The 25,957-nt window shown below is 45.9% G+C and overlaps 1 protein-coding gene across 5 annotated transcripts in view; it reads right to left on the bottom strand.

The window, feature by feature from the left end:
• agap3 (ArfGAP with GTPase domain, ankyrin repeat and PH domain 3) overlaps positions 1-25,957 on the bottom strand; it is a 103,599-nt gene that overhangs the window by 50,377 nt on the left and 27,265 nt on the right. For 3 of the 5 annotated variants that reach the window (XM_047027608.1, XM_047027604.1, XM_047027605.1), the window contains 3 exons: positions 6,190-6,248; positions 4,537-4,624; positions 966-1,051 (listed from right to left, as the gene is read on the bottom strand). In XM_047027608.1, coding sequence (XP_046883564.1) covers positions 966-1,051; positions 4,537-4,624; positions 6,190-6,248 — 233 coding nt within the window. Of the gene's footprint in view, positions 1-965; positions 1,052-4,536; positions 4,625-6,189; positions 6,249-12,127; positions 14,518-16,132; positions 16,821-25,957 lie in introns of those variants that run through there. The other 2 variants (XM_047027606.1, XM_047027603.1) reach the window with 2 other exon arrangements.

Raw genomic sequence — 25,957 nt, 5'->3', positions numbered from 1 at the left:
AATTAATGGCACTCTGTTCCTTGCTCCACTAATTTAGAACTCCATTCAAACATGCTCTGACTGACACAGGTCTCTATCCTCTATAGCTGAGGTTCCCATTCCTATCCAGGGGGGGGAAATCAGACCCTGTACATTTTCATTTAGTATAAATTTCATTAAAAGTATTTTGCACATTCCCTGTGTTGGATATTACTTGTAAATTGCCATGGGTATAACCTGTGTTTTATTTATTGAATAAGGCTACTCTGTACACTGTCCAGCTGTCTTCATCCCTGTGTATTACTAACCTGTTTTATTGTAATGTTATTTTGCTTGCTGATGCGCCACAATGTATCCGTGGGTATACACATCATATTGACCAGAGGCCCTTACCAATTGTCCTCTCACACTGGCATCTAGTGGCACTTTAGTGATCTTAAATGTATAGCTTTTTTGAAATGTGAAAATGATATAGTATACAAGCTTAATTATTTTCTCAGTAAGTAACCAGTAGATTACAAAATTGACTACAATTGTTGGTAATGTCACTGCCAATTTATATTAGCCTATTTCTTAACCTTAATTCAATTAAGATTGGTTGAGTGGGGACAGGTTTTCCCTCTTGCAATGATCGTTATCTGGTTTCCCCTCAGAAATAAGTAAAGTGGTAGCACCCAATTTTAAACGTGTACATACGTTAAAAATGGCCATGTACAGACGACATAAATTGACATCTGTACAGGGTTAAATTTGCCGTCTGTACACAAACGTAAAATTTGGGGTTTTGGCAAAAACGGCCTTCCATACTAGCCATCCCACAGGCCACATAGTCTTGCGGGGCATATCACGTGACGTCCATGGAAAATTTATGGGAAGCAGAACCTTGCTCGCAAATTTTGGCTCAATTCGTGGTCAGTGGATCGGCACCTTCAGGCTTGAGGTAGGATCAACTGGCCGAGCACACTGGGTTAGCATGGTCTACACACCTGTAGCTCCGGGGGTCCACCTTCATCTCTGATCAGCAGAAGGTAGCTCTGTCCGTCCACCACTATCTCCTTCTTGAAACGTCCGCCTGAGGAGGAAGGGAAGAAGGAGAAGCCAAGGATGAGCTGGGGAACAAAAATTCGGTAGACACTAATATTAATACACAGTATTAGTATGTGTTGTGTGTAAGACAAATAGGGAAGTGTGAACCCATCTGCTTAGCCTTGCCGGCAAAGGACTGGCACAGTAATACGTTTGCATAATGCCTGCAAATAGTCACAGCCTTGACTCTGAGAATGAACTGTGCACAGTCTGTCAGACTTCACCAATTTGCACATCGCATTACAGCTTCAGATTCCAATACGATAAAAGTTTTGATAAAATAAATAAAAAAGTTTGCAGAGATCCGGCAACCGGGCCGCTGAACCCGCTGACTGTGTCTGGGCAAAAGAAACCATATGCTGGAGGAAACTGAGTCTCTATGGAAACAATTATGGGGGAGGGAAATTGCCATTTAGCATGTCTAACGCACAGCTGCCAGGGGAACCTGCTCTGTAACACTACTGTCAGAGTGGAGCCCCCCTCCTCACAAATAACACACGATCAGCTTGACCAGGAGAACACTCACTACATCAACCACTCCACAATATTATAAAGCATATTAGCAGCACGCTTAGCATGGTGCTCGCATTAGCTACAGCGTGAGGCTGAGTCTAGCTTACTGTGACTTGATAAGGGAATGCAGAATGGTTGTGGCCCTCAGACAGAGAGAGATGTAGCAAAGAATACGGTCGTTATCCTAAACAGTCTTGAGTGTATGTCCGCGGGGCAGTGGAGATGAAGGAGCGACTATAGAGTCAGTTTTTCTCCCTTTCTGTCTTTCTTTTTCCTTTCCAACTTTGCTTCATATTCATCGCCTCTAGCAAAGCTGGCTGCAGATAACACAACGGCCAATGGGAGTACCTCTAAATTGGATTTTGCCTGTCATAGGGGTGGTTTAAGATCCTGCGGAGATTAAAAACATTCAAATGAGAGAGTTGGGAGGGGAAGATTCATGCCTAGCAATGAAAACTTAGCATTTTGAATAGAGAAATATGCTTCAGGCAATTGCGCTTGAAGCAATTTTCCAGTAATATTAAATAATGCAGGACTGCGAACTACAATAGCTACATAAAAGTTGTTATAATGCATATCAAATGACTGTGGGTGAAGAACTGTAGTCCAAGCACACGCATTAGTGCTGAGAAGTCTGTCCAAGTCAATAAAAAGTAAATACAGCCTTTTTTGTAATCACACACTTATCAGTTCAAGTACTCATATTATTCCATCCTATAAGAGGGCAAGGTCAGGCTGTTGAACAGAGGGCCGTGGTGGTATCCAGTAAGAAATCAATCTCACACAGGGGCCAACAGGGGCCACATGAATGGCCCTGCAGTCTTTCTGGGGTGGGTCCCAGGGTTGACTTTTACCTTGCACTACTCATCCACTCACCACTCCCCCCACCCTGCTACACACACTTGGCCAACGAGGGATTCTCCCAGATAGTCCAACAGCTCACCAGTTGGATGGTAATACAGCCAGGGAAAGAAAAAAAGAGAGAGAAAGACCGAGAGAGGGAGATCCATCGACAGAGGCTTGGCCAGCTTTCTTCTATTGAAGTAGCAGAGCATGGAGATTCAAGAGAATTGAGATGACAACGTCGCCATGTGTCTGGGGCTGGGCATTCCCCATTCCGAGTTGCCTAGTGATGCATCAGACAGTAGGGATGATGTCAGCTCCAAACACTAGATTACAGGGTCTGAATGGGAGAGTAAGTATTAGAAATGTACTGTAATAACAGCCTGTTCTATATGTTACTGTAAGGTCTACAGCTAAAGTGTTGAATTAGAATGTGGGTGGAAGTATACATCTGGGTTACATAAGCCGTTTGGCAGTGAGCCTCTTCCAGAGCCCTGAAACCTCTCCTGAAGAGGAGCCATCTGTACTGTTGGATGCCCCAAAACAGAGACATGGGCTAATTAAGGCACTAATATTATTATACAGCGCAAATGAGAGATGTATTTTGCTTAATCACTTTGACCAGACACGGGAGAAAAGTAAAACAGGTTGTCTATTTGCTGAACTTGTTGTCCAGCTTGATCAAAGAGGAAGTCTGGGATTTGCAGTGTGAGGTGGGCTCAGTTAGCACGCTGCAAGCATGTACAGCTAGCGTCAAGGCTCAGACCTTGACACAGAGCCACAATCCATCGAAGCTCCATCCGCTGTTGCCATGGAAACAAACCCCAGTATGTTTTCGGATATCACGGCAATGGCACACAAACAAAATCTGGCCAAATAGAATGAGACAAAACAGTCACGCTGAACCCTCTGAAGTCAGGTACTGTAGCTGTTCGCTGGCAGCGGAAGTTTGTCATAAAATCTAGCTTGTGTTTTGGATAAAACCCAGACAAGGATGATGCCTTCAGGAAAGTCTCTCCTACTGCCATTACTGGAAGAATTATGTTGTATCATTCACAGCGACTTGCAAGCCATCTGTAGAAAATGCAGCAACAAAAGGCATGTTTCCTTAATTACACAGACAACACTCTGGTTCTGCTTCCCAGCGTCTTTGTCATTGATTTCTCAAGGACTAATTAAGCTATAAGGATGTTTCCCCCTCTGTGGTGCAAAATGCCAGGAACTAATTATGTGCTCCATGTCTCATACTTGCAATAATTGCACCAAAAAGAAACATTACAAAGTTCTTCATAATAACCCAGGGTTCACCAACATCTTAGAGTTGTGAAGAGCATTTACCTCAGAGTCCAACCAGGGTCAAACTCATCACCATGCTGCCGATAAGGAAAATTGGGTATTCTCCAGTATCTCTTGAGATTCTGCTTTAAAACTGTCATGCCCTCTCATACTACCTCAGAACTCCTAAAGTGTCAAATGTTTTGCGGTCTGAAACAAAAATCTCCCTTCTCAAAAATTGAGGTTTTAGTTAGGATTTGATCTTTAAGCCAAGGTATTAGTGTTACCTTGATGTGTCTGGAATTATAATTCTACCCAACCCTCTGTGACTACTGAGGCTTTGCTCCGGCACCGTCTTCACAGTTGGGAGAAAACAAACCGCTAAACGGATGGAAAGCCAATTATCTTCCTGCCATCTCTCTTCCACATCCGGAAGTTTTGAGATTATCCGACACAGTCTCCTGGTATAGAACAACAACACAAACAGCCCCCCCCCCCCCCCCAAACATCAAAGGAATGCCACTAATAAGGTGCTGCCTTCCTCTCTTTCCAGTCTGCGTGTCATACTTATTAACATACTCCATTCAACGTATCATTACGTTAGATCCTGCGCATGGTTGGATTCTGTGTACCTTCTTCTGCATATCTATTGCCAATCTAAAACAACCTGCCACAACTAAAACCAACAGGGGAGTTCTTCGCCATTATTTCACCAGTAGTTGACAGTGAATTAGTTTTTAAAGTGACAGCCACACATATTTATAGCAGCAGTTTGAAGGTGTCTGTCTCGTGCAGTTGAGTTGACGAGTGTTTAGAGGTGGTGTGACACCCGTGTCTCACCTTCAGGGGACTCCTCTTGCACATATGTTCCTGTCAGGTACCGGTGGACCAAGGCCGATTTCCCACTGGACAGGTTTCCCACGATGCCCTGCAAAAACAAACCGCACACCACATGAACACTCAGCTTAATTCGGAGCACAGGAGATCGAGGTAAAAGCCTTACATTTACTTTCATTGACTTTGTCACACAGGGGAGGTTTAAAGATGAAGGAAAAATTGCTGTGACATGTAATTGTTTCAGGCCTTCTGTCCAGGTGTCTAGTAGGGCATAAATTCCCGTATCCTGTGTGGGGGTGGGGACGGGGGGGCATGATGCCATCCCTGTCTGTGAAAAACAAAGGCTTGGCCACACCCTTCTCCTGCCTAACCCCCACCCCCATCACACCTCCCACCCCTCGAGCTACTCCCCTCTCTCCCGGTTCATCGGTGGGTGGTAGAGTGAGTGAGGTATGGTTTTAATTACAGGGGAGCGAGAGCTATGGAAGATCTCCTAAGCTTGGGAAAAGCTGGATGTAGGGTTAACTATATTGTGTGGAAAGTGTGTGTGTGTGTGTGGGGGGGGGATTAAGGAAACAGAGAGGAGGATGAGGCATGTGTCCAGTAGTGTTCTGATTTAGAAAGTCCAAACTAACATGGTACAACAGAAGTACAAGGGTTGCTGTTCAAGGTAACAAGCTTCTGTAGAATGCTGATTTGTGGCCATCATTAAGGGAACTTGCCGACTCATCACTGCTTAGGTAGATGAAAGCAGGAATTTTGCAAGTAATTTCCACTCTAGTCTTGGGCGCTTTCAAGATCTGGGCCTAATTATGCATGTGCAAGTCAGTAATGTTCTGAAGGCTTCAGGAAAGGTACAGTCTTTGGAAAGTCTGCAAAAATCAGTGTTGATTGTGAGAGTGACTCCCTATAGAAAAAGCATTTGCCATAGATTCAGTGTATTTTCCAATTATGTCCATTGTTGGGAGAGGGAAAAACAATTTAGTTGCTTCATCTGAGGGTTAATTCTGTCTTTGCTGCTCAGTCCAGATAACAAAGCCTCTCTGAACGAGTAGGATTGTTACCTTGGCTACATGAAAGGAAATTGACAGCTTGCAGTATGTCTGAAAGTATAAAAACTAGAAGCCTGTTTCTCTGTCAACGAGGAGTACGGTATATTCACGTAAGGATCCCGTAATGCAACACCACAGTAGGACGCTGAACCTGTATAGCTCAAATGCCTGTATTTGTCACCAAAATAACCAACTATGGACATGGCCGTATTGACGTGAGGTATTTTGTTTCAGTGTTATGTGATTGATGTCAGGCATTTTCTGATGGTGTCCTCCAGTCTGGCAGTGGTTAGATCTGCTGCACCGACATGGATGGGGTCCAGGACGTGTCAACAGTCAAGCCCAAAACTGTCACTCATCTCTAAGGCCTGCTGCAAGCCATCCTGTTTCTCAATGCCAACATATCTCATTAAAAATAACCCACCCATTTGGCAGGGAATATATCAGCCAATTTCTGTACTTAGTTCTTTCATGCAAAAAAATACAAACCCTGGCTTAACATGCATACAGCATTCAGTCCATTGACATTTAAATCAATCCAACCGTAATGTGACGTTCTCTCTGGGGGGGGGGGGGGGGGGTCTGGGGGGGTCTGAATACTCACCACTTTGAGTTCTGGCACTGACCGGCTCAATGTCCATTCCTGGCTGTTGACGAAGGAATCTGAAAGAAGTGGCAGAGAGCACAAACACTATTATGGTCAGGTCATTCGAGGGCAAGCCTTCTGCTTACACCTTATCCCTGTCAAATATCGCAGTTTTCTGATCAAGCATGGAGCCAACACGCACCCACTCTGACTCATCTGGGACAATGGTTTTGGTTTGTTTACCATGGAATACTCCCTTATTCACAATTGTCATTCATGGCAGTTTTTTAAGCAATGGTGCATTACAGCAATTTGATTCTTCAGTCTAGCCTCGAGGACAGATCTGATGATGAGTCTGACGTGGCTTCTTCAACTGACAGTCACAGATTATCAGGCCTGACCCGACACGACAGAACATCTGACTGGATAATCATGGCTCAAAGAGAAACTACAGCAAAAATAAAGAAATAAAAACACTTCATAAGAACAATTATAGGGATGAAAGTCAGTTGGTTCAAGATAATATTGGAAGCCAAAACCTGGAGAGCTCTTCTTCAGAGAGGGTGCAGTGTTGATGTGTCAGCATGAGTCAAAACACCCAGTCCACACAAGACCACTTTCCTTTAGGAAGGTTCAAGTCCTACCTAACACCATCAGCACATCTGCTGATCTCGCTTATGGAGATATCATCTCTGACCGGGCTGGGGCAAACACCCTGTCTCCAAGCAACAAGCTACAAAACCAGGTGGTCCCCCCCCTTCCCCTTCTGTTGTCTACACCATAACAGTGATCACTTGAGGCACCAAGCAAGGAGGCATTATTAAAGTGAATGACTGTTACTGCCACAGAACTCTGTCATCTCAACTAGAGCAACAGTACATGGAATCAACGAAACACAGGAAAAACCTGGACATCTTTGTATAATCATTTTACTTTCTGTTACATGTAACCTAAACAGATTCACTAAGTGAACCGGAAAGAAATCATTCACAGTATTCCACTACTTTGTACACACAATGCAGACATCCTAATGAGACGTATATTTGATGCCTGCAGAAGTTCAAACGAGGCAGGATGGAAATGCCTTCGGGAGAGGGGTATCCCTGAGAAGGAGTTCTCCCACTTCCTCTTTAGGAGGACTGTTGTTTTACAAGCCTAGTTTTCAGACTCTATACTGGTTTTTGACACCTCTCCTCGAACAAGTCCGAACACGAGAGCAGAGACACGCAGTGTTCTTTAGCTCTGCAGGTTGGAGAGGGTGTGAGGGCGGGTGACATTCACTACAGGCACAATGGAAGGTAGTGGAACAGTTTCGGCTCTTAAATAATCTAATTATAATCCAATTTGTCATGCAAATTATATTGGAAAATGTTTCTGTTGATCATATCTAGGCTGATCCTAGAGGATGTAGGCACTGGTTAGTCTTTAATTCATGTTACTGACATTATGATGTAACAGACCACAGCATTGTTTCTTTATGGCACAAATGGACAGAAGGTCAGAAATATACAGGCCATCTCAGGCTATCATTTCACAATTGGGTCTCCGTTGAGTTGACCACTTATAGGACACTATCCGCTGTCCATAACAACAGCACCCATCATCGACCCTCTGCCAACGACAGGAAATAAAATAGGAGAAACAGGCTCTTGGCATCACACTTCACAGCCATGGATCCTGCCCCCAACAAGAAATCCACTTTTTATCCAATAACGTGGCCACATTTCCTTAACATCTTCAGTAAGTGCTCCGTGCACCATATGGCATGGCCAATCAGTACCAATCAGATACAGCAAGCGTCGTCCAACGACAAAACGACTTGATGTTTATGAGGCTTTCATGACAACATTTGTTTCAACAGTGACCTAGAATGCCTATAAAAACAAAATAAGCCCCGACCTAGGCCCTGCCCACAGAGGACACCAGTGCCTTTGTTTCTGAGAGGGAGAACTGCAAGGCAGCCTTGTTTGTCGTGTTTTTCACCTCACTGCTCACGTCCACTCGAATGACAGTTACAATTCCATCCTGGGGTGTGGAGGCATGATTAGCCCCCCTCTTGAATTTGGGCAGAAAGGAAAATGCAAAAGGAGCAGAAAACCCTTCTCTCTGGCTCCTCTGCGTATGCGTGCGTGCAGAGAAGTGCGTAGGTGCTTGCGTGTGTCAGTGTGCGAGCACGGGGGGTGTGAGTCTGTTCCAGAAGGAGAGAGAGCAACCTTGAGGTCTGCACCTCCCCTCGTTTCTGAGGTCTGACATCCGTTCCCACTGTCCAAACAATTGCAGAGGGAGAATTTAGCTCGCAATGAGTATTCTTACATCCCTAATTTGTAAACCACACGGCTTTCGCTACTCGCCGCTGTTCCCTCCCACTTGGCCTATACTCTCACAGACAGGCTCCCTTTTGGCGTGATCGTCCTGAATCATTGCCTTATCTTGTACTGCTCTATGGGGTTATTCAGAAGAAGCGCGTAACTGCGTGCGACTCACAACTGTTATCATGATCCATCGAGCCCCGAGCAGAATGAGATATGTCTCTGGAGGATAAATGAAAAACAATCAGTGCTGAACCAGACCTAAGGCAGTCTGTGTCGACCGATCTATTCCACGAAGAACTGGCAGGCAGGAATTTCAACTTTGTGCTGTCCGTAGCCTGGTATTGATTTCTTCAGAGGAAAAAGATTGGACAACCGTGTCTGACCAAACCTTTATTTGCCCAGAGGAAGACTAATTAGAGTTTAAGAAATGAAAATGAATTTCTCTGGCCCCCAAACAATGTGCGGACATGGACCCAACTGATAACACACACAGGCCAAGATCCTCTGAGGCTTCTGGTCGTACTCGAAACAGATTAGGGAACATGTTTCTTAAGCCAACACAATGAAAACCAGGTCATACCCCAGCCTTTTGAATTCATACGATTTCTATAACTTTGGAAAACATGATTTTGAGAAACTGTTTCTCTGGAGAGAAGGGTAACAGCGGGCAGGTCTCATCTGCTACTGTAGCAGACGTCTCAAGTGGTCTTGCAGTGAAAAGAAAAATAATACCTTTGCAGGAATTTGCCGTGGCAGATTCTGAAGTCATATTCAATTATTAACAACTGTGACTCAATTGGTCGACAACATATCCAACTCCCCCCTTCGTCTCTCTCCCTCTTTCCTCATATCTGTCTCCCTTTCTCCCAATCTCTCAGCAGGCGGGATGGCATTATCAGAGTTTTAGGGTATATTCCCTCCATTTGCTGGGAAGTGAAACCGTTTCTTTGTCACAATAGTAAACCTGATCAGTTGGAGGGAAGTTACCCATACAAATATAGTATTTCTTTGAATAAACGCTGCAGCGTTTATTGCACGATGATCATTTTGGGGGCGGCGTATATTCGAGGGTGGCATTTGATTTGTAAGAGAGATTTAGAGAATTGCAGCTGCAGTGCAGCCATAGACAAAGAATAGACAAGGAGGTCAAACACAAAGCCTAGTGTAAAATTTAAGTGTCTACATTTTGTAGAATTCTGAAACAGCATGCCGAAACGTTCTCACACTTCAGCTTTCTAACAGAAAGCTCTGAGAGAGAGTTGACAAGCTAACAGCAAGCGAAGCACAGACAATTTAATGCTCCGATAAAAGTTTAAGATTGTTATCGGATGTTAGCAGTCTAAGGAAACCCTTATTCCCTTGTGTACAGCATGCAGCCAACAAAGTATGTTTTGTGTCGGTATTTACATGCTTGTCATTGTATGTTCATATTAAGCTAATGTGGTCTTCATTTTCTTGATATAGGCCCTACTGTGGGTTTGTTTTCACGGAAGATTTGGAGAAGCTTCAAACCTGTAGAAAGAAAGCCACTGGTCTGCCAGTGATTCGAGGGAATTATAATACACTTGTGATTTACTTGTGTAATAAATACTGAATTTAATTGAAAGTTTAATTTAATTTAATTCAATTTTTTGGTGCGCCGTTTAATCGAGGGCGGCGTTCATTACACAATGTTCATTTTTGGTGCGGCGTTTATTTGAGGGCGGCGTTTTGTCAAATAAATATATTTCATATGAACTCACTTTACGCTCAATGTTTGGAAACGGCAGACACCGACAAAGTGCAGTTAACGAGACCAGAAAGGTCTCGGCCGTGATACAGATAAAGCTGCATGCTTGAATGCTGAATTCTATCTTGGCGAATGCATGTTCAGTCAGTCATAGGATGAAAGACAAAACCGACCAAACGAGACCAAACTGTCTGACACACGCCAGAGACTTTTGACAAACTTGGAGGAACTATGTCAAGTCGAGGCACGGCATGGTGCCAGCTTGACTACAATGCAACACAGTCTACGATGCTGTTTCATCATTAAAATCCAAACCTTCTAGAACTTCTGGTATTTCACCTGTCTATCAGCCTGCCAGCCTATGGAGAGAGACCCAGGGTCTGGAGTGCACTGCTGACTACAGCACAACTTGAATGCATTTCTCCCAAAGGGAATTCCAGTGTTCAGGTTACTCGGTTGTAGAATAAGTCAAACTAAAACTGTCTCGTGTCTCCCTGCACCCCACCCCCTCCACTCCAGAGAGCCCTCATCTGACCACATGGTTCACTGCTTGCCCATGCACTGGCCTGAAACACAGGAATGGCTTTGTTCATCCACAGGTGGGGGTGGAGAGGCCGGGGGCGTGACACCTCAGCCCCGGTGTGGGTTTACACTCCCAGAGAAAACACCAGAGAGAAACATACTCATCACTGATCCTAACCACAGCACGGCCCATTCTGGCCTGCGACGCGAATAGCAATGCTAGTATCCATGGTTGGTGGTTTTAATTAAAAAAAAACCTTAAAAAAAAAAAAGTGTGTGTGTGTGTGCGCTCGAGTGTGTGTACTTGCCTGTGTTTTTGCAGTAAGGTACTAGAAGCCTGGGATTTACTTTGCAGCCAGCTTGTCAAACACTTTAGGCAGGTAGTAACAGGCGCCTCGGCCCACCCTGGGCATTGAACAGCAGGCTTCAGTCAGCGAGATCGGCACACCTACATTCCTACTACCTGACTACACAATGGAATACAATCAACAAATATCACTAAATGTACTCTTCACACTACACAGGGTTTGGTGTCCCTAGGATAACGTAAGTGACCTCCAGTTAACCTGGTGGACCAAAATGCTTGTATATTTGCTCCAAATTCCTTAATCCTGCAATAAGGTTCATCCATGCTTGGTGTTTACCAATTCACAACAAACAACACAACGCGTCTTTTGTAAGACATGTTCGAAAGGCAGCTAATTCAAACAGCTAGCTTCCAAGTTATGGCTTCTTCCAGTTCGCTTCTCCTGGTAACTGAACACACCGCCACAGCGCACTGCCATGGCTACCCGGAGCACTGACCTTCAAACGTGGTGCTTAAGACGTCTCCTGCTCCCCATCATTACAGTATGTAAGCCCTCCTAATTTAGCCCTGCTAGCTGCCAAAAGCATCCCATTACTGGCGCTGGCTGCTTTAATGCCCCCGCCTCAGCGTCTAAGCCTGTGTTTTTCTGAGGCCATCAGCATTACCAGCCTGCCGGCCTCTGTGTCCGGGTTACAGGCACTGACTGAACAATGTCGTTTGACTGTTTCTCATCACACGCACACACCGCAAAGAACAGTCCTTCTTGTAAACCAAATCACTTGCTCACTTTTGATGCAAGGCGGCTTTCTGTTGTTTATTTCCCCCTGATCGAAGGAGGCAAACACTGCTACAGTGGGAAACCTAACCGACTAAAACGCAATTCCTTCTTTCCATTACGAGACGGCGCTTTTGAACATCTTCCAAACCTACAAGCCTCCATGTGTTTTTCATTTGGCCTTTTCCCTAAGTGCAAACCCCATGTCATTTGAACTATAAAAAGAAAACTTTTTGGTTCCGTGGTCGAGGGGCCGTGCAGGGTCTGCGAGTCCTCACAAATAAATTCATCAATCTTACAAGACTTCTTACCTTGACCTTTGTTGAAGTCAATGCCTGCCACTGTCTCTATAGCAACCGACTGGGGCTTTATATTCCTTGCCAGTGGATGTTTGCCAGTTTCTTTGCTCTGGGGCTGGACAGGCTCACATGTGCCATTGGGTGGCTGCTCCTTTCTCCTGAAGCGCTTGGCTAGGAGCTGCCACATGCTGGGCTCCTCCTGGCTTGGTTTCGCCAACAGTTTGGCGGGGTAGAGGGGCACCTCCATCACATTGACCTTCCCCCTGCTCTGGAACTCAAAGTACTGCGTCCCCGCGCCACCCTCCTCCTCCCCTTCCCCCAAGGTCCTCCCGGTCAGGTAGGAGAAGGGTCGCGGAGCCGTCTGCTCCCCAGTACTGTGAGTCCTGGAGCGTCCCTCCGCTCCCCCCTCTGGCCTGGTGACCGGACGGCTCCTCCTGATACGCAGGCTGAGGCTCCGCCGTAGCGAGCTCAGGGTCCTCTTGGGGGCCCCCGGGTTGCTGGGGGGCTTGGCCTCCCTGTCCCTTCCATCACCCCCGTCCTTCTCCCTCTCCTTGTCCTGGGGAGCTCGGCCAAACAGCCTCCAGCGGAAGGCACCTTTGAACAGGCCTGCCCCTTCGCCCCCCGGCCGGCTGTTTAGCTCATCGTGAAGGCCCCGCTTTCCCAGCTCCAGCACTGTCATGCTGACGGGCCTGGGTCTACTGCCCCTCTGGCGGAGCCCTGGTGCCCCCGCCTGCTCGGGGCCGGTGGGCCGCTGGGACACGACGGACCTGAGGCCGTCGACTGCTCGGAGCTCAGCCCTCCTGGTTTTGTTCTGCTGAGTGGGATCCAGACACCCAGCCCCCCTGGAGGCCTGATGGGGCTTGGACTCTGTCGAGGCTGGGTCGGGGACTGTAAGCATGCACACACTCCTGGGCCTTCTCAGCGGCCGTTCCTGATCACTTATTGAGCCACGTTGTTGCCTGTTTGGAGCTCCATACATGCTCACCGTTCTCCGGCTAGGTGGGCCTGCCTCCTGGGGTGGCCTGCGCAGTACGACCCGCGGCAGGGAACCGTGGCCCGACGCCCAGCCATCCTCCCCAGTGAGAGGGCTTGCAGTCTGGGGAGAAGAAGTCTCTGTAGGCACCTGGGTCTGGTTCTCCGGAGCTGCTGTGGCTGCCTCTGTTCCAGCCTGTACCGTGCCCTCGACTGGCTGAGCTGAGGTAGCTGAAGGCTGTTGGAGAAACCGGTCCGTCTTGATTCTTTCCCCTTCCACCTTCTCCACCTCCACCTCCTCCTCCTCCTCCATTACGACCTCCTCCCTCCTCCTCATGGCTCTCCCTGTGCGGCTCAGGGAGGGCCACCTGCCGAACTCACGCCTTGCCCTGCTCAGCCCCAGGCTGCTCTCCGCACCCTGGGCCTGGGCACCAGCCCGGCTGCTCTCTCCTGGCTGACGGCCATCGACATGACCCAGCCCCTGCTCCGTCTCTGGCCCGGGCCCAAGCTCATCCCCAGGGCCCCCATTCAGGATGACGGAGACGTGGTACACCGTCTTCCCCTGCTGCTGGCCCACAGCCGCTCCCCGGGGGATAGCATCCTCCGTGTGGCTGCTCAGCAGTAGCATGACACGGTACGCTCATTCAACACACACGCACGCTAACACACCCACTCTTTGCCCCGTGCTGTTTATTGCTGGTCTCTGAGTTCTTGACCAGGCTGCATTCCAACCTCAGGCATAATCCTTCACCTTTGACACGTAGAAAACAACTTCAAACAAGCCTGAGCAAAGCCTCGGTGCCGCCTCCATAACCTCCCCCTTAGTCTTCTACTCAGCAGCCCAGCAAGAGCATCTGGACGGCGTTTGCAGGCTTCTCCTTCTCCCCCCAGTCCCCTCTACCTGTCCCGTGAGAACAGTTGAAACAACAGCCTTGCCGGTGTTTGCTTTGGAGCAAACCAACTCATGTTTGTCATACCTGTGAAACCTGCACCAAATGAAAAACTGATACATTCTCCCTGCTCGGCAACTTGGCGAGTTGTGAGCTATCCTTCTTTTGCCGGCGGTGCAGACAAACCCCCTAATCTCTGAGCACTCGCCGTGCCGAGCGTGAGGGAGTGTGTCTGTTTGAACTTTTAGCAGCTTCCCAATCTCCAGGGATGCATGGAAAACAAGGAGTGGACTCCAGGGGCCGGCTGGTGTTCCACACGCTCTCCCCAGAGGCTCTCCGGAGCTCCCCCTCTCTCCAGAGATTAAAATGTACGACGTGAGCTCCGGGGTCGAGGGAAGAGTGAGCTGAACATTACTGCCCATCAACAAAGAATGGGATCCCAAACAAACTCTTATGAAAGCAGACTTTGTATCCCTGGGGCTTCGTTCTCTCTCTCTCTCTCTCTTTATTTCACTCTCTCTCTCTTTATCTCACTCTATCACTCTGTCTTACTCTATATCACTCTTTCACCAGCAAGCTCTCTACTGCAACTAAACAAGCAAAGGGGAACACAAAATCAAATGGGACACTTTTCCCCCATGCTCAACAGAAAAAGAGACAGAGGATAGAGAGAGAGATACAGAGAGCGAGGTAACAAGGTGTATGCTTGTGTGTGTGTTTGTGTGTGTGTGAAAGAGGGTTAAGTAACAGGAACTGGCATCATTTCTTCATTTAGCCGGGGTTTAGCTACCTCTTAAAAGCAGAGCTAATCCAAGGCTCTACTAAAAGCAGACCACATGGGCGGCACACAGGTGGGTTGGATAGATATTAAAGGGTAAGACTGGAGGGAGAATGTTCTACCTGAAGAAAGGCTTTCAGAGAGTAATTGTGTGAGAGTAACGCGCTCACAACGATGTCACTGAATCTGACAATCCTTCATCTTGATAGAAAAGTGTTCTAGGGATTCCCATTTGCAGATAGCTTAAGAATTTCAGGAATGGCTGAATGCCATGAACAATGGGATCCTTCCCTTATACAGTGTGTGAAGTCGTGATTATGTAAAATGACAGTCTGAAACAAAAAATGTTTCAGGACCATTCTTACATTGTACATGGTACATTGACAATTTGAGAAAAACAGTTAGTGAAATACACTGTAGTGAATAATCATGTTTCAAATGACATCCCAGTTTTATGCATTGTCAAAACGTATTTCCACCAGACATGAGTCCAATCCATTTGAAGTCAAGCCTAAATCCCAATTCTAAACACCACAGGACACCAAATCAATGTGTGGTGCAGATAAGAACACTGCCCCCATGTGGCTGTGAAGAAAATAATTCCCCAACAATCAACACAACGCAGCTACATTAGACACCCATGGAACTGTCAAATGAACCACAATGACAACTGCTCAATGACAAATACTTACAAACTGGAAGTAAAAGATCAAATAAAAGCTATTTGAAAAGAGCAGCCATGGATGTCAAAAGATGATCACTGAGGCAACAATGTTTCAACTAGATCCCAATAAGAGCTATGCGTAAGCTAGTTCTCAGTATAGAACTGAAAGAGAGAACAGAAAACCGTAATACTTCTAAGCAGCCATGGCCTTTCTCACATGAAAGCACATCTGTGGTCTAACAGCATCCGTTAGTCCAGTTCACTAAAAAGCTGGAACATTTACAAGAAATGAAGAGGTGGTAGCATCTGTAATTGAGTAAGAATGTAGAAAGATCCTTCATTGACATTGGTATTTAAAAGCAAAGTTCAAGGAAATGTGGGCTAAGTCAGTGAAAAGCTAATGTTTCAAGATAAGTTTCTTTAAACAAGAATTCTACTTCAGATCCCACAAAACCCTTAATAAAACCAGGTAACAATAGTATAGTAAAAGTACAGTGCAGTACAGTATAGTACAGTGCAGTATAGTAAAGTTTATTTTAGTGTAGTGAATTTTTTGCTAAAAGTTGTTGATTAAACTCCAGCATGACTCATAGAAAGTTTATCTGTGCTACTGATAGTCATGATGTACTCCTGTGTGCATGTGTTGTGTTTATGTGTATGGTGTGTGTGTGGTGTGTTGTGTCTGAGTGTGTGTGACTCAGCTCCTGTTGTACCTGAGTCCAGGTAGCAAGGGTTGGTTAGGACTTGAGGCTCGTCGTCCAGTAAACAGTCATCCTCGCTCCACTGAATGTGATGGTGTTTGGTCGTCCTGCGACCCCCGAAGCAGAGCATAATGGTCTTGCTATGCTCTTAAAAAGTTCCCCTCAATATATTCGCATTCCACTTCTCTTAAAAGTTTCAAAATGACAAACAGACCGGCTTTTCATTCTTCTGAGCTATTTTCCCTCCACTATAATTTCCTCACAAACAGAACATTTGTTCTTCAACTTCCAGACCGTGAAAAATATGTTTTGTCCTCAGAGATTTGATGCCAGTTCCATAGACGTCCACACAAATGTGTCCTAGATAGCACACTAACGTTGGGAGGAAGGGTGTCTTAGACAGTTCAGTCGTCAGGTACGGAGAGGAGTCCTCCTTGTAATCCCCCAGGGAGGACTGGTCTAGGTTCTATCTAAGTGGCACTGATAGGATTAGAACTAATCCACTGTCCCATGGGCCCAGTGGAGGGCACTGGTCAGCGATAGGATCTCTCTCCTGTTCCCGGGTGCTACAGAGAGCTTCTGTGTGTCCCTCTCTCCCTTACCGCCTGTGCTGACTGGTGTCCCTCTCTCCCTTACCGCCTGCGCTGACTGGTACATATGTTGTCTCTAGCCCTCGTCTCTGTAATACTATCTGAACAGCAGTTGGAGAAGCTGTTTTTTTCCCCCTACCAAAAAAAAAACTTGAGTTGAGAATTCTGTTGAAAAACAGGCTTGGCTTGTTTGAGTTCCAGAAGGAGGTACTGTTCCTGTTTGGGTCTGTCTGTGTTCTCTGTGGTGACTCGTCTGGGTGAGATGTATGAGGGCCCACGTTTAAGGTGCACAGATGGAGAACTGAGATCATTCTTCATGTACCACCAAACTTTTAGCACAGGGCAAAATGGCTTCCTTGTAAACATGACTATCATCTTTACCTGTCATTGCACTGGTAGTGTATTAGACAAAGGTAAAAACATTTTAAAAAAACAAGTACACAGAGTGCTGGAAACAAAATCCAGTCATATAATATGAAGTGGAAGGATTCGCAAAATGTTATACCATTTCTCAGAACTGTTTAGACAGACATACATTTCAGTTACTGATAATTACTCTTGGAAAACAACCCACACTCTGTTGATGGAATCCCAGACAATTAATATTTAAAGATAGTCTTCATAGCACAGTTAAGGCTGATGAAACCTGTCAGAAATAAATGTATCTGAAACAAGCTGGATTGGGATTGGAGAGAAACATTTGTAGCATCAATCTGTAGGGAAATAATGGCTGCATTTAATTCAGAACAGGTCTAATTAAATAGTTTTTATAGAAAAACTCATTACGGTTCCATAATGAGTTTTTCCTCTCTCTCTTTTGCGTGTTCACTCCACTGAATTCAATTAGGGTCGATATAATCCAACACATTGCATCTTCAACTGCAAGGCAGATGCAGTACATGTCTCTTCCAGAGGGGGGCAGTCACTCCACTCACGCTCCAGCTACAACTTTGTCTAGATCCAGTGGATAACTGTGGAGAGACTACAGTTCAAAGGACTGTGTTACGCAAGCACTAACATACTTAGCAGTCCGTGTAGCATCGCGGGGATGCGTCTAGATTGTAAAGCAAGCACAAGGTTTTTGGAGATAGCGACACAAAGGCAGCAGGTAGTCACTCTGAACATGGAGATAGGAAGCTCCCAAAGACGAGATCGGCTTGAGATCTCTGTCTGAGAAGAAAGGCTGTGAAAACCCATTTGGATGTGGGTTACACTGGACAGTTCCTGCAGATCACATCTCTGGTGGTTTAAAGGTTTGGCCTATCAATTACTCTTCCCCTTGCCACATGCCATTGACCTTGCCAACGCAAGTCTTAACAAAGGATACATCAAAGGACTGTCCAACCCTGTTCCTGGAGAGCTACCCTCCTGTAGCATTTCCCTCCAACCCCAGTTGTAACCAACCCGATTCTGCTTGTTGACAAGTTAACTATTAGAATGTGAAGGATTAGGTTTGGAGCAAAAACCTAACAGGGCAGCCCCGCTATAGACAGACAAAAACCATGAGAAGGAGGATAAAACAAACTCTCCCTCAACTCAGATTCAACACCGAGGAGGGTTACAAAGGGTAAAGACTGAACTTGGTTTGCAGTGGTACGACAGACAGGATGCCGTGCTGTCAACACTTGAACGAAGCAGCGACACTCCCAGTGACGAGTAGGTGAGAAGGACAGCTTCCTCTGATACCAGCGGCAGGCTGATAGGAGAGACCATTCGTCAAAGCCCCTCACGTCACGCTTGCTATGATCCCCGCTGCCTTCGTTAAAGCCAGGCGTGCACTCGTGGCTCTCTTGGTCGCCAAGGCGATGGCTGATCCTATTCGCCTTCGCTATAGCAGTAAACCGTCGGTTTGACAAACCCAGATTTCATCCGCTATTCTAGAAACATGACAGAAACCGCGGTCAATAATTTACGGTGGCCCTGAAGTGCAAACCACACCCCCTTATATGAGTAGGCCTACATCCCCCAAATGAAAATACTCCCCCCCAATATGAGTCAACTCCCACCAAAACGGATGACTTGTTCACCTCCCCCCAATACAAAAACCTGCTCCCCCCCAATAGAGTCAACTCACCCCAAATCGGATGACTTGTTCACCTCCCCCCAATACAAAAACGCGCTCCCCCAAATGGAAAACGACATTACATTAACTCAAAAACACATTACATTAACTCTGAACGGAAAGGGTAGGTACTACACTTTAGCGCTGATTGGATGCAGTAGGCTAACTAACAAGAAATAAGAAATTGATCGACAGAAGTACAAAATGCAATAGCCTGGCAGAGTTACGTGCACCAGAACATGTGTTTGGCTATAGAAGAATGTAGCAAATAGTAGGCTACTTAGGCAAAAGTATTTCGAGTTCAATGTAAAAATCGATAGCCAAACAACTATCCTGGTCCACGTTACTCTGTCATTGTGGCATTTCATTCTTCTGTAGTGGACTATTAGTTTTTTCTTCTGAAAAGTCCTGCTTCCTTCAACTGCGTTTTTAGCGTGCGCATAGGCTACATATCGTGAAATGTTAACAGCATATCTAAGATTATTTCATAGGAATTACCCTGATTAAAATAAAGAGTAGTGTAATGACTCTGAATTGTAAACATTAGTGTTTCCTCTTTCCTTCCAATCAAAACGATTAAGTTCATGATAATGACAGAGTTACTTGGACTAGTTGTTTGGCTATCGATGTTTACGTTTAACACTGCAATTTATGCTTTTGCATACATAGCCTATGCTACATGCTTTGATACCCAAATAAATGTTCTGGTGCACGTAACTCTGTCAGGCTATTGCATTTTGTACTTCTGTCAATCAATTTCTTATTTCTTGTCAGTTAGCTACTGCATCCAATCAGCGCTAAAGTGTAGTACCTACCCTTTCCGTTCAGAGTTAATGTAATGTGTTATTGAGTTAATGTAATGTCGTTTTCCATTTGGGGGAGCGCGTTTTTGTATTGGGGGGAGGTGAACAAGTCATCCGATTTGAGGGGAGTTGACTCGTATTGAGGGGGAGCGCGTTTTTGTATTGGGGGGAGGTGAACAAGTCATCCGATTAGGGGGGAGTTGACTCGTATTGGGGGGGAGTATTTTCATTTGGGGGATGTACTCATATTAGGGGGTGTCATTTGCACTTCAGGGCCACGTAATAATTGCCTTCATTTCCACGAGTGTGCGTCATGCCAATTAGTTGCTTCAGTTCACCGTATTGCATGTCAGCGTGAGCAGACAGACTCACAAGAGCTCACAGGACCAAGTACCACCTCCACGGGTGTCAGCCTTTCACAGAAAGTGTTCGAGCGAGTGTTTGCGCGTTACTATAAAGTGGAAAGGGAAACAGAAGATAGTTTGAGGGCTTTATTTACGCTACTTAGCGATGAGCCTTACATTTGGGAGGCCGATGACTTACTGGAAAAGCAGCCCGTTCAGTAGGTTGGGCCCACCAGAGACCAGAGGTGGAGGGAGGCGGAAGGCTCTGGAATTTTAGAGTGAGACTGTGCCTGAGGCTGTGAGCATAACCTGTAGACATCATCACTAAGTCTCACTGTTTAAGACTGAAGGTCGCATTCAACGGGAGCACAGGTAAAGCTACAGGGATATAAATAAATCAGATAGGGGGGTGGAGAGGGCCTCATTAGTCTGAAAAGACAGGTGACTTCCTCACAGGACTTTCTCATGCATCTCTCCCTGCTTTTGTGGTCCACGTGGATGTGGAATTGTCAGCCAAGATGACTGACAGTGTCAATACCTTTTTAAGGGCCAATCCCTCGAAAGGATCTCCTGGCATATCTCGATTATGGGACCCTCCCACTCTACCAGCACAGAAGGTGAAAAGGTCAGAAGGTCAACCCTTAGCTGTCCCCAAACCAGTCAGGCAGCTTCTTCTGGAGCAAGATCAGCCCAATGAGATCACAGTGAGATTAGAAAAGAATTGTTCAAATGGTCTGTTTCAGACGTATTCCCCTTAATCTCAAATATTTCCCCTTAAATAGATATAATCAGAATGTGTAACAATGCAAATGTGTTGATCAATACATGCCATCCCTTACTATGACATTGTTGACGTGTCTTCTCCATTTCCCTACTGTAGGTCACGTTTTACTTTGCTCAGCAATTTTTGTGTCTTTTGACAACAATGAATAACTGTTGACACCCTGAATGAGTATCACTTACCTCACCTAGAGGTAAAGCGTCAACTGAGATGAAAGTCAACAAATGAATTGAGAATAAGTGCAATTTCATAGGCTATCCTTAGTTACAGGTTACACAAAAAAGTACACAAGCACACACAAATAAACACACCACACACATATAACCCACGTAGAGCTGCACCCACTTTCCACACCCACACACTAATCACCAGCAACCAGAAATGTTCAGTCCCTGAACAAATACTCAATGGAGAGATAACACCAGAGGTGTGGATCACTGATTTCACAGTGGCCCTACTACGTTTAAACAGTAATACCGAACACTCCTATTGCATTCCTGTCATTCAGTCTGCATTTGAGACTGAATTAATCTGGGCACATGAATACGTCAAAGGAAATATAAACAAAGATAGAGAGAAGTAGAGAGTATACAGAGCGAAGGAAGTTTATGATAATTAGACTTGCAGTATTGGTATCGAGCGTGGGTGTGGAGCTCTTTAAAATTCAGCTGCACCAGCAACGAACGTACGTCAGAATTCCTCCACTGCAGAGAAAATGAGAGGTTCGAGGACATCTGTGGGAGGCTGCTGGAGAGAGAAAATTCCAGACTGTGCTCTATCTCAGAAACGTGCTTCGTGTGACCATATGTGTGCGCGCGAGTGTGTGTATTTGTGAGTGCGCGCACCGCCTCAAAGGGGTCTCGCCTCTGTGCCTACTGTAAATGAACCCCAACGCAAATCAGCTGCAGCTTGGTTTGTGGATTTCAATCGACTGGGCGAGGTGAACAATCATGTTTATCCCTTCAAAGAGAGCATGACAGTTTCTCAACAGAAAAGCCCCAAACTCCCTTACTCCTGGGGATGACAATGGGTGCGTGAGTGTATGTTTGCATGTGAGGTGTGCTTGTGTGAATGTTTGTGTGTGCGCATGTGTATGTGTGTGAGGTGTGCATATGCGAACGTGGGTATGTGTGCACGTGTGTGAGGTGTGCATGTGTGAATGTGCGTGGTGTGCATGTGTGAATGTGGGTAAGTGTGCCTACGTGTGTGTGTGTGTGTGTGTGTATGGTGTGCAGGCGTGAATGCGTGTGCATGTCCGTATTTGTGTATGTGTGCGGTGTGCATGTGTGAACGTGGGTATGAGTGTGCGCGTGTGTTTGCACACGTGCACAGAGTATGACTAGGAGCCCAGCCAGAGGACGGAGGAGGATCTTCGGATGCACAGTTTTCACAGGCAGCTTTGCGTGGGCTGGAGGCTCCCAGTCCTCCAAGCTCCACTACAACCCCCGCTTCAAAGCCTCTTAGAGGAGCTGGAGAGATCCGGAGAGAGACAAGCCTCGAAAAGCAATCATAGCTAGGTGTGGGAATGAGAAATCATCTTCTGAATTCAAACCTTCACACAAACAGTTCAGGTTTCAACCCTGAGTAGACGAGAAATAATGATGATCATCACAGGCCTGGTATAAGACCTGTTCACAACCAGGAGAATCAGCTAAAGTCTGAGAAAGTAGAGGACTGGTAGAGAGTTTGGACAGAATGAATCATGAATACAAAGACCAATGAAGCTTTTTCGATTACGTAATACATAGGAATTGGTGACTGTTAAACAGGTAAGTGGTAGCCTTTGTTAGCGATTCAAACACAGAGTGTGCCCCTCTATGAACCAAAGCCACGCAGATGTTATGCAACTGTTCATGGCTCCGAGGCTGTCCTGACGACAGCAACCATTGACAAAAGATGGATTCCGCCCTCCCTTTCTCTCGACCGGCGATGCTTCAGAGCTTTAGAAATCACACATGCCTGTCTCTCTCCATTCTCCGACCACTACTTTCAAGGCTTCCATGCGAATGGAAAGCGAGGACCCAGAATAGAAGAGCATGCAGGAAGGCTCCCATGTAATTTCTGTCTTTTGTCTCTGTTCTCGTGCTGCCCACGCGTGTTAAGACAATGAGCTGGTAGCTTCATTATGGGGCTGACAACAGCACTCAAGCCCCTTGCTAGGAGTCAGGAGGGATCCAATCATTCCTGCAGGAGCGTCGGCCCCCTTAACACGGACACTGTCTGCAGCTTAACACTGATGTAGGGTTCATCTTAACACTGACTGGCTACAACAATGTTGCCGTGTTGAAACGGAGTGCATTTGTGAAAGGCTACTTTTAGAACACGCCAGTGAGAAGTCATCAAATAAGAACTAGAAAACAGATGGTTGATAATAAGGAATCCAAATCATCTACTAATCATCTCATCGTATATATGAGTGACATGTGTAAGATGTAGGTGGTTTGATTAGCAAATGCATCATGGCTACAACGCACATTGAATGTTGTTTGCAGTCTTGGTCCTGGTTATGAGAGGATTTTTTTGTATTTTGCAAAGAGCGGCAACAGATTAGGTACAACTGAATGAATTCCACAGGTTACTGACACTTTAGAAACCCTTCAGTTGAGAGCCTGCTAATGGCACTGGCATGGACGGTTAGAAAGCATTACACGGTCCAGAATGAGTGATGGCCGCATCACAGAAGACGACAGCTCAGTAAATATATAAATAACTGTGTCTACAGCCGGTTCTTTAATGATATTTGAATATCAAAGAGACCAAATCAACAGATGTTTACTTCTCCTATCTCTACCCCATCTCAAATCTTTTTCGTGCAGGCAAGGCACCACCTTGAAATTGAATAATTTCAATCCAGAGCGCCTCAGGCCCCCTGAATGATATGGCATTACTGTTCTGAAGGAGAACATGTCCCAGTCAGGACAGACACGGGCTTACCTCCAGCTCAGAGCACGGCTGAGTGGTACTTAGGCTGGCAAGGCTGCTGAAAACATCTGTATCCACTCAGTCAGTGTGTGACAGCTCGACTGGCCACAGAATGATGTCCTTAAGACATTTGGAGTTGACCAGAACATCATAGCGCTTATGGGACAGGCACAGATGTTCTCGGTTTCATTATTTCCCCCCAAAATATGTCAAACTCATTTTACAATTCCATGTGACATTGGCAAAGGTCAAAGACCTCCTGGTAAAAAATGAGCGTGATGATTTTGGATACAGGAGAAGGCTCCCCTGTTTTCCTTTGTTCCTCTTAATGTGACAGGTTGATGATATTAAACTAGTCTAGATCCTTGTCATGCAAATTACGAAAACGGGGGAAGTTGGGCATGATTGAAACTCTCCTTCCGAAAGGTAATCATTTGAAATTGGCTTCCGAGAAACAAAAAGTGACCAAATGACTATCCATAGGAAATGGAAATAACTGCATTGTAATAAAGCGATCTCTCTTTTTTTATTATCATTTCCATTTCTCGACTTCATCTGTAGCGTCAGCAATTTTGGATTTTTCTGTAATCAAATTCAGATGCTGATGTCAAAAAGACCTCGTCCTCTGTGGGCTGGGACAAAATGCTGAAGGCAGTGGTTCTGTCAACGCTGGTACTGCCTAAAACACACACACTCGGGATCCCAGCTAGGTGAACACAGAAGAACAGCTGAACCGAGCAAGCAATGTCAGTATATTCACATGCAGTTCGGAATTAAATCCCCAAAATAAATAGGCTGAATAGGTAACTATTAACTGGGATCGGAGGCATTTAATGAGAAGTGAAACAGCTGAAAGAGATAAACAGTGCGAAACAGGATGTTTCTCCAGTGGAACATTTACAAGACAGGAGAGAACAAGACATGGATGCATTTTGAATGAGAAACCAAATTCATATCTATTGACAATCACCAAAACAATATATCACTCTCCCATTCCCAGGAAACATCTTCAGCTGACAAACAAATCAAGAAATCTCAACGAGTTCACCGCAAAAAAACACTTTGGAGTTACACCCTCTGCTATCAAACGGTTACAAAAGCTGACCAGTTATCTTTATTGGACTGGGGAGACATCTCCCCTTGAGTGGTGTCAGAATTTAGACAATTTCATGGAGAAGCAGAGACACTGTGCCAAAGAGAGTTCAGCAATACAGGGCGCTCAAAGGTGGGCGCAGAGACAGACAGCTGCCTGAGGAGGGCTCCCTGGAGGATCCACCCTGTCACAGACCAGAAGGACCATGGGACTGGTGCAATAACCACGCACTGTTATCTAGAATGACCCCACGCTTCAGCACTCCCCACAGACTGGTGTTCATCACAGACTGGTTCATCACAGACTGGTTCATCACAGACTGGTTCATCACAGACTGGTGTTCATCACAGACTGGTTCATCACAGACTGGTTCATCACAGACTGGTTCATCACAGACTGGTGTTCATCACAGACTGGTTCATCACAGACTGGTTCATCACAGACTAGTTCATCACAGACTGGTGTTCATCACAGACTGGTTCATCACAGACTGGTTCATCACAGACTGGTGTTCATCACAGACTGGTTCATCACAGACTGGTTCATCACAGACTGGTTCATCACAGACTGGTCTTACTGGTGTTTATCAATATTACAGTGACTCGTCCACCTCGATGTGTTCACTGAAAAACAGATTGCCCCCTAAAAAAGGGATTTGACTTCACTGAGCAAAGTGATTCCACATTTGTATAACCACTGGAAACTTCAGCTGCTGGAGACTGTTGCTAGTGATGGCGTATGCTCAGCACGTATAAAGCCACTTAGTCAACCCAGAATGCCTTATTGGGATTTGAAGTGTCATCTCCTCCTACACCTACTCTAGGGTCCAATCTCCGAATCCCTGGTAACTTTTCACCAATTGATTTTGTATCTTACACACACACACACATACACCCCCCACATACACACACAAGCCCACACTCCCCCACCCACACATCCACACACACACTGAACACACATCCACTGAACTTGTCCTTCCTGGAGCAATCCGAAGGGAGAAAGGCAAGCTAATGAGCAGAGAACTGAAGCTGGGTCACGAGAAAACCACCTTAGGCAGCAGAAATTAGATCAGAACTCTCTCCTCCTGGAGCTCTCTCTCTCTCCTCTAGAACCTCCCTCTCTCTCTCCTCTAGAACCTCTCTCTCTCTCTCCTCCAGGTGCTCTCTCTCTCTCCTCTAGAACCTCTCTCTCTCCTCCAGGAGCCCTCTTTCTCTCCTCCAGGTGCTCTCTCTCTCTCCTCCT

Source organism: Hypomesus transpacificus, chromosome 10, assembly GCF_021917145.1.
Source record: "Hypomesus transpacificus isolate Combined female chromosome 10, fHypTra1, whole genome shotgun sequence".
Taxonomy (NCBI): domain Eukaryota; kingdom Metazoa; phylum Chordata; class Actinopteri; order Osmeriformes; family Osmeridae; genus Hypomesus; species Hypomesus transpacificus.
Note: the sequence above shows the minus strand (reverse complement) of the source record. Positions and strands in the feature narration are given on the sequence as shown.